Below are 15,440 nucleotides of genomic sequence, written 5' to 3'. Positions count from 1 at the left end.
TCATACAGCTAGATTTTCCAAAAACTCTAGTTAATCCATTTATATACCAGACTGTAATTTTCTAAGTTTTTTTCATTTTAACCATTTTGGATGGAAATTATTCCAAAAAGCATTTTGCATTTCATAGCCCTCTTATAAGATTCTTCAGAGTATAACTCACACATGACCTGGAACAGTCATTGTGAATGAGAGTTTTATACTGTATTTAATTTAGTGACAACATCTGAAACAATTTACTGGTAGGATTATTGATGGTACTATTCATTTTGTTTTCTCTCTCCCATCACTGATAACATTTAATGGTTAGTTCTTACTACTGTCAGCAAGTACAGTAACATGGAATTTGGAGTCACGTATACCTAGTTCAAAAACCAGATTTGTAAAGACTTGGACAAGTAACATAGATTTCTCATCAATAAAATGAAGAGAATAATAACAGCTTCTAAGGATTGTTGGGAGTCTTAAATGAAAAAATGCATGTAAATTCCTAAGGAGAGCCTGCCCATAGTGGGCATAGAGTATATATATATTAACTCTCCCCATTTCCTTGATAGACCTATAATTGCATGGGTTATCACCTTAGGTGCTGAAAGTCTTCTTTAATGCTTACATACTGTGATGTGAAATGAAGTCCATATTAATAAACTGTTGCTTTAGTTCTCTCTAATCACCCCCTTTTCTTCTTTGCATTTTCTAATTTAGGGAGGTCAGGGAAAACAGCCATGTATGCATGTGAGGAGCCATCTAAATAATTGATGGGACAATAGATGGACATATTAAGGAAAAATCCTCAAAGCATTCACTTAGGTGAATGGATTTCATATATACATTGGCTTTTAAAAAGTTTATTCTGGAATCTTCAGGCATGTCTCATATAGATGCTAGATAAATGAAGCATCACTAGAAAGCATACAATCTATTCACACTCAGGAGGTACAACTCCATGGATATCCTGGACTCGCCCTGGCCAAATAAGGACTTAATAGATGTTGATATAATTAGCAGTTTATGGTGATTACAAAATGTCCCTGTTGAGTCCCTGAGTGTACCCCAGGACATGGCCTCCCACCACATTACAGCATGTGGCTGGATACCATGTAGAAAGGAGTATGCCCTGCCCTGCCCCCCTTCCCCTCACTTCAGTACACATTATATTCTACGAAATGCTAAAATGCTACAACCCACATTCAGTCTGTGTTTGTAATGCATCCTCTTCTGTTCCTTCACATATGGCAGTCTGAAACAATTACATAATGAGACATACTATCAGGGCATAACTGTCAAAAATGAAGAGACGGAGCTGTGAATAAATATTACCCACTTATTAGCTGTGCTGCTCCTGTGTCCTCGAATCTATACCTCACCCCTTACTTTCAGGTTTTACATTCATACCCTCTGATTGCCTGTGTAACAAAATGATACAGTACTAACAATGTTTAGAAAATGATTTATAAAATCAAAGGCAAATTAAAATTTGAAGTAGTGTTTCTTATCATATTTGTGCTGTAGTCTGGTGAAATCTACTAACTCTTCAGAGCATGTTTTAAAATTCATAAAAATAAAATATATAGGGTAACGAAGGACACCAATTATATTGAAATACTGTTGAAGAGTCACTGACCCTGTGTTAAAAATGTTGCCCTAATATGACTCAATTTAGGTTATTTCATTAAGTTTCTTCCCTCTGAAGTACCTGTTCTGGACTTTCTATTTTAAATATGAAAATATCAAATTTGGCAGATTCTCTCGCCTCTATTACCCTTATAGAACTATTTGGAAAGACATGTTAACTCTTTCAAAAATGTACTGTTTTTCCCCTGAACAAAAGCAATCTCTTCCTCAGGATAGATGCACCCTTCTGATTACCAGGATGTCAGGAGGTCTCAATACTCTGTACTCTCACAGGTGGAGCTAATACTGACCTGAATCTACACGTCTGGTCACAATTTGTTCATTCCTGTGTATTACTATTTTTTTTTTTTCCTTCACATTCAAAAAGTCCGATCTGGATGCAATGACTGCACATAATGTTGAACATTAAGCTGCTCATTTATTTTATAATAAAGTTATTTGGAAACTTCAGTACTTCATGATTAACAACAAATTTTCTGATGAGGAACTTCACAGTATACAAAGGTGGTGAGATTCTATGGTTGAGAACAACTGTTTTACTCAAGGATATATCCACTGATGAAGGAAGGATGTTATGCCTTTCAGGTCACTATGACGCCATTTTGCATTTATAGTGACAGTACTAAAGTGAAAATTTCAATGGCCTAATTAATTGTTTCTCTTAAGCAGAGGTTGGCACTTTTCTCTAAAGGTCCAGATAGTGTATGTCTTAGGCTCTGTGGGCTATATGGGCTTTGTTGCAACCACTCCACCATTGTAGTATGAAAGCAGACATAGACAAAACGAATGAAAGAGTGTGGCTGTGCTCCCATCAAAACGAAACTATGAACACTAAAATTCAATTTTATAGAACCTTCAGATGTTACAGTCTATTGTTCTTTTTAAATTCTTTCCACTTTGTAAATGTGTAAAAACCATTCTTAACTAGCAACCCATACAAAAACAAGCAGCCAGCCAGACTTGGTCCGTGGGCTGTAGTTTGCTGCTTCAATTCTTATGTGTGAAATCTGTAGCCAGGTAGCAAACCAATTAAGCAGGTTCTTTGGATTGGTTTTGACATCCCAGTGGGACCTGCATGTAAAATAATTTTAGCTAGAATATGAAGTGAGAAAGTCTTTGATGTTTTTAGATGATACTACATATAGAAACAAAATTCGAAATTATATAGATGGAAACTATCTTTGTCTGAAATCAATCAAGATCCAGCTCTCAGAGACAATATGTAAGAAGCCTCAATTTTACATAGACAGTGCAGACTATTAAAAAATGTTGAAATGTTATGGAAGCAAATTTGTGCAGCACAAATTTAGGGTTTCTTTTTAATTTTTTTTTCTGAACACCTAATTAAAAGCATATGGTATTAATTTACCTTTACTAGAGTTAGTAAATATTCCACTATTTCTATGCAGTTCTTTGTGTTATCAAGAACATGAAGATTTGAAAGCCTGTCTTCTAAATCTGTAAGAAATATCTTCATTACTGATTATTAATGGTAGAGATTGATTTTCAGGGCATTTTTTGCAGGGAGAAAAACAAAGACAAATTAAAAGAAAGAAAAAAATCAGAAGGAGGGTGGTAGACAGCAGCAATATGGTGTGGGTATTGACAATCCCTGTGATTCACGGAAAAGTTAGGGCTCACAGATTAACTGTCATGAGAAAGTGTTTTATTTCTTGTAGAATTTTTCCCATCAACCAGATCATTACAAGATTAGCACAAAATTCCTATTTAGGAATCAGGGAGTTGCAAAATATGTAATACTTCATGTGAACTTCAATGTTGTTGTTGTTGTTGTTTTATAAATATCACCAGACACACATCTGGGGTTTTAGTGCTTGCCACAGTGTAGTTTTCTGGTTGACATATATCTAAGAAATGCGTATATTAACACCCAGGCTATAGAGCCAAGTACATTTTCGTGCGGGCTACAGCTGAAAGAATATGTTTCCATTCCTTGTCCATCTGTTCTTGGCAACATAAATTTAAACTAGAAACACAGAATAAGTTTCATGAGAAATAAGTCTAAATAGGGTTTAGAACAGCAAGGTGAATGCTCTAAGTTATTATGACTTGTTAACATTTGATTTTGTAGCTAGAATGTTGTGTTGAGAAATCTCATGCTTCAAGTTTAAAAAAAATAATAATTGTTTTTTTTATCAGTTCATCTAAAAAAAGACAATGGCTTGGTCACACTTTCAGCTTTAAGGGCTTGTATTAGCCAATGATCATGAGCCTAACAAACTTTGAGATTTCAGAATGCTTATTTGCCATATACTTGAACTACACTAAAAATGCGTCTTCTACATTTGTGAGCTCCATGCTAAAATGGATTCATTCGTGGGGAATGAAGGTTTTCCATACAAAATGGAGCCCATATAAAACACACTTGTTTTTCTGCAAGTCCAGCCTCAGCTATGACCAGCTATTATGTTATTATCTTGTAAAATCATCATGCCCTCCCGCCCTGTGCTAAAATCACCAGGTTTTTCTGCTACTAAAATAATATTAAACTGTTTATTTGCATTTGAGAATACATGGGAATACATGAGAATACTAAAATATAAAAGGGCCATATATATGAACCTAGAATTTTGCCTCTCTCTCAAGGGTCCACGTACTCTGAGCTAAATAGGTAAGCTGTATAGGGGCTTTGTTTTAGGGCTGGGCTCTGTGGGATTCCTCTGATGTGAGTGCAACCTCTACCTCTGGCTGAGCAGAAGTCTTCAGGTTGGGAAGGGACCTTGAAGCTCACCCAATCCAGGCTCTTTCTCTATATAAGAAGCATTTATATAATTTTCACATCTCTTTTTCTTCTATGGTTGATTTATCAAATATAACATAGCGGTTATGCGTCTAAGTCACTGGGTTCAAATTTTGGCTCTGTGACTTCCTAGGTATGTTAATATGAATAAATTAGTTAACTTCTCTAGTGTTCAGTTTCCCTGTCTATAAAAGGGAATGATCAATTTACCTTCAATTGGTTTTAAAGGGAAGCAAATGAGGTAATAAAGTGATTAGTCCAGTGACAGGCACTACTTAGTAAACATTCATCAAGCAAAAGCTACTACTATTAGCCTCTTTCTACTGCCCTCTGTTAGAAAAAATAATTGCACTGTGCTAATTTTCTAGGTTGGTTCCCAAATAGTATTTTAGTAACATACTTCTTATCATCAGAAAAACATTTCAAGAAACTGTTTCTTGAACTTCTGCACAAAGTTACCTATGACTATGGACAAGTCACCTGATGATTTAGAGACTCAATCTTCTTACCTCTAAAATGAGAAACTGTAATTCCATGAGCGCTAGGGTCTTTTGTTCAAGTAATTTAACAAAATCATGTTTGACAGCATATCCTCATACTTTATTTATAGTGTTGAAGTGTGTATTTGCTGCCAAATGTATAAACGTTCCATATATACATGTGGAATAACATTAGGTTTGTTGATGTTAAAAACTACTGGTATATTTTTTGGCATTATTTGGCTCCGAATTCATTCTTCCTATTTTGTTTTAGATCAAGTTGACAGCAGATCTTTTCCCACAGCACTGCGAGGTTTAGTTAAACTGAGAGCTTTAGACGTAGGCCATCTTTCAGAATCCAAGACAAGCTTTCTTTGTCAAGTGGCTTTCATTTTTCATCTTCATAATATCTAATGGCATTAAATTGTGCACATATGGATCTCCACTGTAACTGACAAGGCTTCTGTTTTCTTTCAGATCTAAGTGATCAGCTGCTGGAGGTGGTTGGCTTGGAAGGAGCCATGGAGATGGGACAAATCTACACAGGACTGAAAAGTGCTGGGCGGCGGCTGGCGCAGTGTTCTTCTGTGGTCGTCAGGTAGTTGTTTCTTTATAATTGAGAAAGGGGGTTGACATGGTATAAGTACAACCTAATTAAAAGTATGCAGGGCTCAGATAACAACATTGGTCTAATTTGTGCCTCAAATTATCAGTAACTAATACTGATATATTTCCACATAATGGAAATTGGCAGATTTTACAAAGTTTTGGTTAGCTATTACTTATCAGGTTGATTGAAATTTGATGTTCTCTTGTTCAGACCCTGGATACAATTCTAACATACAAACTTCATCCCCTTTCAAATGGTTCCCACACAGTTTAGTTTCCTGAAGCATGAAAGGATCTACTGGGTATATTGCCCAATGAAAACACTGTTGAGGCACCGTTAACTTCTTTCATGGACTAAAGTACACCATTGTTTCTATAAAATTAAGTAATTACTTTATTGTAAAGTCAGATTTTTTTATGTGTATTAAATTTAAACCTTTTTAAGAAACATTTTTCCAGAATTTTACCTTTAGGGAAAAAAAGTCTACTTTGACCGTACAGTGAAACCGTGGGTGATAGCACAGTTATAGTTGGTGTTATTTGTGTGAAAATGTTAATACTGGAAAATCTGAGACATCAAACACCTTTCCTTCAGGTTTGCTGCGTAGGTTTTGATGAAACCAAGGAGGCTTTTTTGGCTATAGGAATTCTGATTATATCATTAAACATAACCCCCCCAAAATAAATAAAAATAAAAATAATAAAAAATTTGAAAACACCATAAGCCCTACATTTTTCTTTTGACATCTATAATTTTTTCATATCATCACATTTACCAGGAAGCTCTTAATATTCCTGTGACCAAGGTACCTTTCAGGTACTTATTAATAGTCAAGAATTGAAGTCCCTTTCAGAAGAGATCAATTTAAGGCCAGCTCTTACCATATTTGCATTCCCTGGTCTCATCATCTTACATCTTACATATAGTCTGTTGTGTAAAATATTTCAGTGTTATACTTAAAATGAAATATTTTCCCCCAGGACTAGCAAGTCTCTGCCAATGCAGATCGACGGGGAACCATGGATGCAGACCCCATGCACAGTGAGTACAGAGTAGTTGAAAGGCTATGTTGCTTCATTTTTGCTTTCCAGATACCATGTACTTGTATAACTAATCACATACCCTAAATAAATAACCACAATATCTAAGCTTTTGATCTATCACCAAGTACCTTTTTCTTTTTATTATTGTTGTGACAGAGCTATTGCATTCAGGTTTGGGGCATTATATGCCCTTGGCAATGATTTAACTTTTGAATGTTTGTGTTAGTCTAAGCTTTTAGATACCATAGATCAGTTATAAACTCTGGGACTAAACGAAATTAATGAAACTTTAAAAATCTTTCTTGTACTTGTTTCAGAACACCTTATGAGAAAATTATTTATGGGGCCTTCAGACATAAGTGTCCCCGAATTATTACCCATCTGTTCTTTTACCTCTACTTGGGGAGTTGAGGGCATCCTTCTCTGTAGAAAACTCCCCCTATCGCTGTTCTCTCCAGAAGGAAATATTATTTAAGTCAAATATTTAGACCCCTCAAAATTCCAATTTCCATTTGTATAGTGAATATTTTATTATATTTCAAACATATGCTAGGCGCTGCTCTTGGCACCAACAATAGAAACAAGATCAGTAATATACATCATAATCAAGAATAGAACAGGTAATAGAACATGATCAGTAATATAATTGGTTCCAAGGAACTTCTTTTTGGATAACAGATTACATAGATAAATATAAACAAACAGATGCATCGTAAGTATAACTTCAGACTATGAGAGTTATGAAAAAAAAATAAGGTGAAATGGTGAGGATTTGGGTGCAGTATGGGGGACGCTACTTTAGATAAGTGGGTCTAGGAGACCTCAATGAAAGAAGAGTTAAAAGCTCACTATGTTAAAGAAACCATAAGGAGGGTGGTGTGACCAAAGTTTCTAGAGGTAGAGGGAGAACAGTAAAGGACGGACAGGGACAATCATGTAGAAAAAAATGATAGCAAAGGGTTAGCTTTTGATTCTATGTGCAATGGGAAGCTTTCGAAGCCTCTAAGCATCATCTCATTTACATGTTAAAAGTTCACCTTGGCTGCTTTGTGGAGAATGGATTATACTGAGTAGCCGCTGGAAGAGAGTCTATCAGAGTAGTCTGGGCTTGGGCATGGATCGGTGACAGGGAAGTGGATAGATTTGAGCTACATTCTGGAATGGAACAAGAAGAATTTGCTATTGAGTTCCCTTGGGGCTGAGAGAAAGAGATGAATCCAGGTTAGCACTTACATGTGAACGATGATGCGTTTACTGCATAGTTAAGATAGGGAGGGCAGCCAGTCAGGGAGTGACGGCGGGGGTGGGTCTTACTCTTAGACTGGTATAAGCACTGTGCTAAGTGCGGGTGTTACATGTAAGTTTTGTTTTGTTTTGTTTTGTTTTGTTTTTTTAAGTTGAGATATAGTTGACATATAAGATTGTATTAGTATTTATTAAATAGTCACATAAACATTAAATAATGGATCTCATCATTTTCCAGATGGAGAAAACAGAGCCTTTGGAAGGTTCCATAACTTTCTCAAGGTCAGATATGTAGCAGAAATGGAACTCAAACCCAGGACTCTTTGACTAAGGCCCCTTCTCTTGACCACCAGTTTAAACATATTTAGCTACAGATTCCAAACAGTGCAGTTTAGCATGTAAAAGGAAGCTTTTAATTTTACCTTTCCAGTGGTTTTACTCGAAAGTTATTGGCTTCCTCTTTGTGTACAGCAGATAAATATCACCTTTTGTTTATTCCTGGTATATTCTTCTCAGCCACTTTCAACCCCAAGATTGTGAATCTGTTAATTCTCTAATAACGTAAAACAGACTTGTTTAAAAAATCTCTGTTGATTGACTACTTCCTGTTTTCTGCTGTCTTTGTACTTGGTTCCAAATACCCTTAAAAGAATTCCTGTTCTCCCTTTACCAGCATGTAGGCACTTGCATCTTGTCTGTTATTCTTCACGCTCCCAATGACACTTCTAAGTTCACGTTTATACTCACACCAATGTTGAAGGTGTTGCTACTGTTGCTACAAGTGGTGGTAGCGATGGTAGTGGTGGTGGTGGTGGCGGTGGTTGTGACGCAGGATGATGGTGGTGGGGGTAGTAGCAGTATTGTCTGTAATGAAAGGTCAGTTTTCATCAGCTTGGTTCATAAGATCATAAATGAAAAACAGTGAAACACCAAACACCTTCCACAAGGACTCTGTATTTTTTGGATTCTTCTCAGGGGGAAAGGAAGTTTCGTCCTTCCTCCGTGTTTTAAATCCAGAAGGATTCATGGTAATAATAATTTCTAACATATATTAAGCTTTTAGTTTGTGCCACGTACAGTTTGAGACACTTGTCCTGTATTGACACATTTAATTTTCACAAAAACCCTATGATTAGTTTCACTCTACAGATAACGCAACTGAAGCAGAAAAAGGTCAAATAGTTTGCCTGATTCTACACAGATGAAAAGTGGCAGGGTAGAAATTAAAACACAAGTAGTCTGGCCCCACAGTCTTACTCCCACCATGGATCTCAACCTGTGAAGGCCCTGGGCTATCCTTGTGACACCCCCGCGGGAGTGTGACTTCCAGTAAATCACTTACTGCCTTTCTCCAGCTTCAAAAAATCTATGTCTATGAAAATCTAACTAGTATTTTAGAATAATTTTTACCTTATTTTACACAAGCACTTCTAAAGATACTTTTGTTAACTTACCTTTCAATTAGTAAGAGGATATTTATTTTGCCTATTAATTATCGTGATCTCTACAATTGTTAAATTAATAATAATTTTATATAAGTTATATTTAATTTTCTCTCCTTAAACTCTCTTATTCTTTTAAAAACATTTATTCCAGTCTATAGTGGGCCAAGAGCTGTACTAGACTATGGCTCATTATTGTCATTTCACATTCTGGCATACTCTGCTTTTCCTAGAACCACATGGAGTTCTGAACTTTAAATTTCACTTTAAACGAAGAGAGCATTTAGTCTTCATAACGTTGGTATGGTTTAGCCAAAGAGCGTTGTTTGTTTCAATTGAATAACGAAATGTTTTTTCATACAGAATATCAGAATTGATAGAATGTTAAAATTCTTTGCTGAATTTAAATATCCATTAGCTGATATCTAATTTTTGAAGGAATTGCTTTAGATATAATGTTAGAGCACAGCAGAAGTTCTTTTTTTCTTTAAGTAGAGCATATAAAATGGAAACGCAGGTGATAAATGGGTCTTGATTTTTACATCAAATGATTTTTTTTAAATAATCAAAGTAATATAAGTTCTGGAGATCAGTAGTGTTGATGGGTGCACAGCAAAGTAAATGTACTTAATGTCATTAAGCTGTATACTTTAAGAATGGTGAAAATGTTCAATTTTCTGTTACATATATTTTACCACAATAAAAAGAAATTAAAAAAAACCCTAAGGTAATATTTACTTAGAAATTTCACCAATCCAGAATTAAAATATCAGGAAAAGCAAAACCAAAGAGCTTGACACTTCCAATATATACGTAACACTTGAAACTTCCAATATATACTTAATACTTAATAATTATATTTATGAACTTTTAAATTGTCTCACTATAAACTAATCAACAGAAATGTGTCAAGTACTCCTGTGCTCACAGTTTCATAATAGTCATTGAGTTAACAGAGAATGGATTTCCATATACCTATTGGCCGTGTTAACAAGCATATCAATCTAAAGAGACAATCAATTCCAGAAGACTTTATATTAAAATAGTTCAAGAAAAGCCTTTTTTTAGGCTGGACTCCAGAGCCTAATTATTTTCCCCTTTTTGTCTTCCTCCTCCGCAATCCTTCTTCCTGAGCATATCAAACATACTGATTCTGGTATCAATATATTTCTCTCATAGGGAAGAAAAAAAAAAAAAAAGGAGCAACTTGGGAGTAGAGAAGAGAAGAGAAAAGTAAGATATGGGAGATCATAAACTAGGTCAGATTTCATTTTGTATCCATTCATTACAAGTGATGGGTGCCCAGTAAAGTTCTGTGAAGTTAGGAGTGACCTTACTAAGCCTCAAATTCAATATACCTAAAATGGACTCATCACCTGCCTCCCTCTTTCCTTCCCCCAAACAAATACTGACTTCTTACATTCCAAAATGCTTGTTCCTCCCTTTACCATATGAGTTAATGAAACCATTATGTACCCAACGTTTCCTAAGCTAGGAATCTGAGAGCCATTCCAAACTTCTCTGCATACCCTCAAATTCAAATGCCATGTCCACCTAGCAATATGACATATTTCTGGAATCTTTTCCTTTCTTCCATCCCCATGACCACTGTCCTAGATTTGGCCCATTTCATTTCTCTCACACTCCTGGCAATAACCACATTAATTTTTCCCTTCTCTGTTTAAATCCTTTCTTTACCTTTCTACCAGAATGATCATGCTAAAATACTAAGCTCACCATGATACTCTTCTACTTAAAATCACTTAATTTCTTTCTGATAAAATATAATTTGAATCAGTCTTCCTCTTTCACCAATATCATCCCTTACTTCTTTTTAATCTCTTCATTTACTTCCCTTGTGTCCAAATAAGCTTTTCTTCTTTGGTTGAGTTACACAACTTAGCTTGAGACTCATTTCATATTGCACTTCCTCTATAAAGCCCTTCCAGAACATCGCCACTTCCTCTACCCCATCCCTGACCCCAGCTAGTCTGAAAGCCCAGCCTCAGTGCGTCATAGCTTTATGAAAGCACTAATGATATTACATTGAAATTATCAGCTTATCGGCCAGTTCCTTGTTGGATATAAGCTTACTGGGGTCATGCACCATAATTTTGATCATCTTTATATCCCTGGAGCATAGCACCGTGCCTTACACGTAATTACACAGCCAATGCCAAGTGCATTTTGAGTTTGTGAATTTCTTAAATACTTCTTGAGGTAGTATAGCAATTTTAAAAAATGCTTTCTACTAAACCTTCTTTCACTGAACATAATGTAGGTTGGCTAGCAATTCATTCACATATTTTCCATATATAAGTACAAGTAAAAGTTATTTTGAGTTATCTTTATTCATTTCATTCTCAAAGCAAAGAATTTTAATGTATCAAAGAAGAGATACATCCTTAACCTTCAAAACTTTAATCTTTCTGTTTTTTGGTATGGTACAGTTAAATTTCTTTCTGTGTTATCAATTATGTATTTATTTTACACATTATATAGACTGCATTCTGTTAATACTTTGAAATATTAACAGTCATATATTAGTTATTAATTGTGGTACTTTTATGAAAATAATGCCAAAGAGGTTGTAATGCAATATTACTGTGGGTGCTTCACCTATGATTAAGATGAAGGAAATTCTTGAAAACTTTCTTCTGTGTGGTAGAGAATGGGAAGGAAGTCATGAACAGATCATAAGCTAAATGATGAAATGACCACAGATAATATATAAAGACTCCTCAAAAGGGTAGCTGAAGTCAAGGCAACTTCTGGAAAGCATTTACATGTGTTTTGGTCTCTCTTTGCTTTTTTTATTTACCTCTCAGCCACCCATAACCCACTTGCCCAATCTCAGCTTCCAAAGTTGAATACCTTCAACACAAAACTCAGCCCTGACCTGATACTCAGCCAATTCCTGCCAAGTCGGGTTGGTGCTTGCTGCCCTCGGCTTGATGCCTGCTTTTTCTGGGGCAGACACTTGGTCATCTAGTACCCTAAGAGCAATTGTCTCCTCCTGTCCCGTTTCTACTGTGTAGGCCATTCTATGAGATGTTGTTTTCTGACTTGAATGCCAGTTTTTCCCCTGGCACTAGCAGCCACTTGAGTCAGACGCTGGCTACTTGCCTAGCCTTTGCTTTCACCCTCGCTTAAGAAGACTGGATCTTTTTCCTATTGCTCTAGATGCTGCAGTTATCTGGAGTTTATCTGAATTTTGACTTGTTTTTGCAAAGAGAATATATCCAGCATAACTTTAAAATGCAAAGTCTTTAGAAAGAGGAACAGTGTTTTGTTGTCCATTAAATTTTTATTTGTGTGTAGTTGTAATTATTAAAAATCATCATAATTGAAAGTATTATTTAATCTGAAATTATTAGCTAAATACAAATTAATCTCAGACCAAAGTTTTAGTTTATAAAATTTTTCCACTAGATGAAGGCTGATAGAATTTTCAAGACATTTGGATGTCCCAGATATGTTTGGAGGAAACCGTGGTAACAATGCCTAACATTTATTGAGTACTTACCACAAAACCGGTTCTGTTCTGTATGTTTGTGTTTATTATTTATTTAATCCTCACAAAAACCCTAGGAAGTCAGTAAGGTTATTACAATCCCCATATTATACGTTAAAAACAAACAAACACAAACAATCCAGATAAATCAAGCAAGTTTTCCAAGGCTGCGCAGTAAGAGATAGGGCAGGCTACTGGGTTCTAATGCCTTTTTTCTTAATTATGATGCTTTGCTGCCTCATTCAGTCACTCTTTTGGCCCTTAATGTAGCTCTAATATTAGTAATCAATTACAACTCTGTCATTTATAACAGAATTCAAATTGTTTTCAGCTTATTTACATTTTTCTCTTTAATATATTATTTTTTGCCTCCCAGTATAGCCAAGGCCATCCATCACATTCCTGCCAGAATTACTACTGAACGACAATGATCATTTTACTCCTGGATGTCCAAGTTCAATGCCTTCTTTTTCACACAGAATAAAGTTTAGAATCCTTGCAATGGCATTAAATAATTCTCCCGAGGCTGCCATGCTTCATAGGAACCACTTTCCAGGAGCTTTCCACTCATACCTATTAATTTTGTGCCTAAAATCTCCATTTCCTGTTTTGTGTTTTAGTAATAAACTCATTCTCCTGGACTCCAAGCAACCTACCAAGAAATCTGTGGTTTCTTCCAGCAATTCTGTAGGACCCATGGTTGGCATTTCTTTCATTGAACCTATGGTTTTTTTAGTTCCGATATATTTATTTTCCCTTTTATTCAGATTGCCTGAATTAATTATCCTATCCTGTTGGGATATATGTATTTTTATAATTTACTACAAAATCTTTCTGAAAGGCAATGAGATATAAATACATATAAACTAAAAATAAAATAAAATTCCTTCTTTCAAAGCCAGGCTTAGCAGCAATTTCCTCATGAAGCCTTTTTAACTCCCCATGTGTCTGAAATATTTGCCTTATCCTTTGTACTTCTGTGGCTCTCTGTTGATATCTTCTTAATGCCACTGCAATGCACAGTCTTGTATTTCAGCTATGCATACACATATCCAGCTCTTCTGACTTAATTGTAAGCATTTTAAGATTCATCCTTAATTCCCCTTCATATCTCGCATAGTGTCTTTTACATAATGTGGTTTCTGATGAGATATCCACAGTCATTTGAATCATTGCTTCACAATATGTAATGCATCATTTTCTCAGGCTGCTTTCAAGATTTTTCTCTTTGTCTTTAGTTTTCAGTAGTTTGATTTTGATGAGTCTGGGCATGGCTTTCTTTGGGCTCATTCTGTTTTAGTTTCTCTGAGCTTCACAAATCTTTAGGTTTATGACTTTGCCAAGTTAGAAAGTTTTCAGCCATTATTTCCTCAGATATTAATTTAAGCCCCACACTTTCTCCTTTCCTTCTGAAATTCTGATGACCTGTTTTAGATACTTTTTTTATTATCTTCTAGATCTCTGAGTCTGATATTTTTTTTCTTTCCTCCTGTTTCTTTCCTCTTTCCTTTTTGTTACTTTTTACTGTTGTTCATACCAGATAAAGTTTATTCATCTATATTCAAGTTCCCTTTTTCCTCTTTTATCTCCATTCTGTTCTTGAGCCCATCCAAGTAAGTTTTGTTTTACTTCAGCCATTGTATTTTTCAGCTGTAAAATTTCTAACTGGTTCCTTTTTTTAATATCATCTATTTCTCAGTCAATAGTTTCTATCTTTCCTTTCAGTTCAGGAGTATCTCTCATTACTTCTTGGAGCACAGTTTAGTAGCTGCAGTAAGGTCCTGGGTGGTAACTCTAACACTTGGATCATCTCAGGCTTTGCATCATTGGCTGTCTTTTGCCTTGTGAGTTTTTGAGATTTTCCTGGATCATCCTATGTTGAGAAATTTTGAGATGTATGCCGAACTCCGGGTTTTATTTAATTCTTATGGGAAATGTTGATTTGTCATTGTTGTTGCTATTTTAGCAGGTCATGGAATCCAGTGAGGTTCAGGTCACAAATCCTGAGCTGCTTCCTGTGAGTTGTGTTTCTAATGTCAGTTCAACTTGAAAAGTCTTTGCAGTGTTATTCAGATTCATTTTACATGTACAAGATCCATAGGCTGGTGTGGAACCTCGATGGTCTTCTACCCCCTATTTTGGTTCTTTAAGTTGTCAGTATGCTTCTTAAGGACAAATCTATTCATACACAGCTCAGGGGTAAACTCAGGAGATTGTATGGAACTTTAAGGAATAGCTTTTTTGTGCTCGCCCTCTCCTCCAAGATCTCTGGCTAGGAAATGCAAGAGGGAAGAAAAAAAAAAAGAAAACTCATCACTGGTTCAATGGCACTTTATGCTCTGATTTCCTTCTCCATTCTACCTGCTATCTTTTGCTTTCAGCATCCTCAGATAGCTGCTCTCTTCTATGTAGGATTTGTAGTTGCCATTAGTGAGAGAGACAGGGTGGAGTTTGCTTGCTCCTTGACTGGAACTGAAACTGTCACCACTCTTCTTAGATGGCTATTTTAAGATCTGTCTGAATTGTCCCCATCAGATTGGTATATTATTAGTCAGAAGTGCATATCTGCCAGCTTGGAGACTTCACAGCAAAATCCCAATTTCTTACAAAAAAAAAAAAAAAAGAACTAAGTACGTCTAAGAAATGCACTAAACCTTGAATCTTAAATCTTATTCATTGAGAAAATGTCATAAATTACTTGTCCATTCTTGTGT

At 35.7% G+C, this 15,440-nt stretch overlaps 1 protein-coding gene across 9 annotated transcripts in view; it reads left to right on the top strand.

Annotated features, from left to right (window-relative positions):
* The window catches only part of DGKB (diacylglycerol kinase beta), a 714,841-nt gene that overhangs the window by 672,866 nt on the left and 26,535 nt on the right, over positions 1-15,440 (top strand). For all 9 annotated transcript variants that reach the window (XM_027574763.2, XM_027574760.2, XM_027574759.2 and 6 more), the window contains 2 exons: positions 5,350-5,470; positions 6,463-6,523. In XM_027574763.2, the coding sequence (XP_027430564.1) occupies positions 5,350-5,470; positions 6,463-6,523 (182 nt within the window). The remainder of the gene's footprint in view (positions 1-5,349; positions 5,471-6,462; positions 6,524-15,440) is intronic.

This window comes from Zalophus californianus, chromosome 12 (genome assembly GCF_009762305.2).
Source record: "Zalophus californianus isolate mZalCal1 chromosome 12, mZalCal1.pri.v2, whole genome shotgun sequence".
NCBI classification, from domain to species: domain Eukaryota; kingdom Metazoa; phylum Chordata; class Mammalia; order Carnivora; family Otariidae; genus Zalophus; species Zalophus californianus.
Note: the sequence above shows the minus strand (reverse complement) of the source record. Positions and strands in the feature narration are given on the sequence as shown.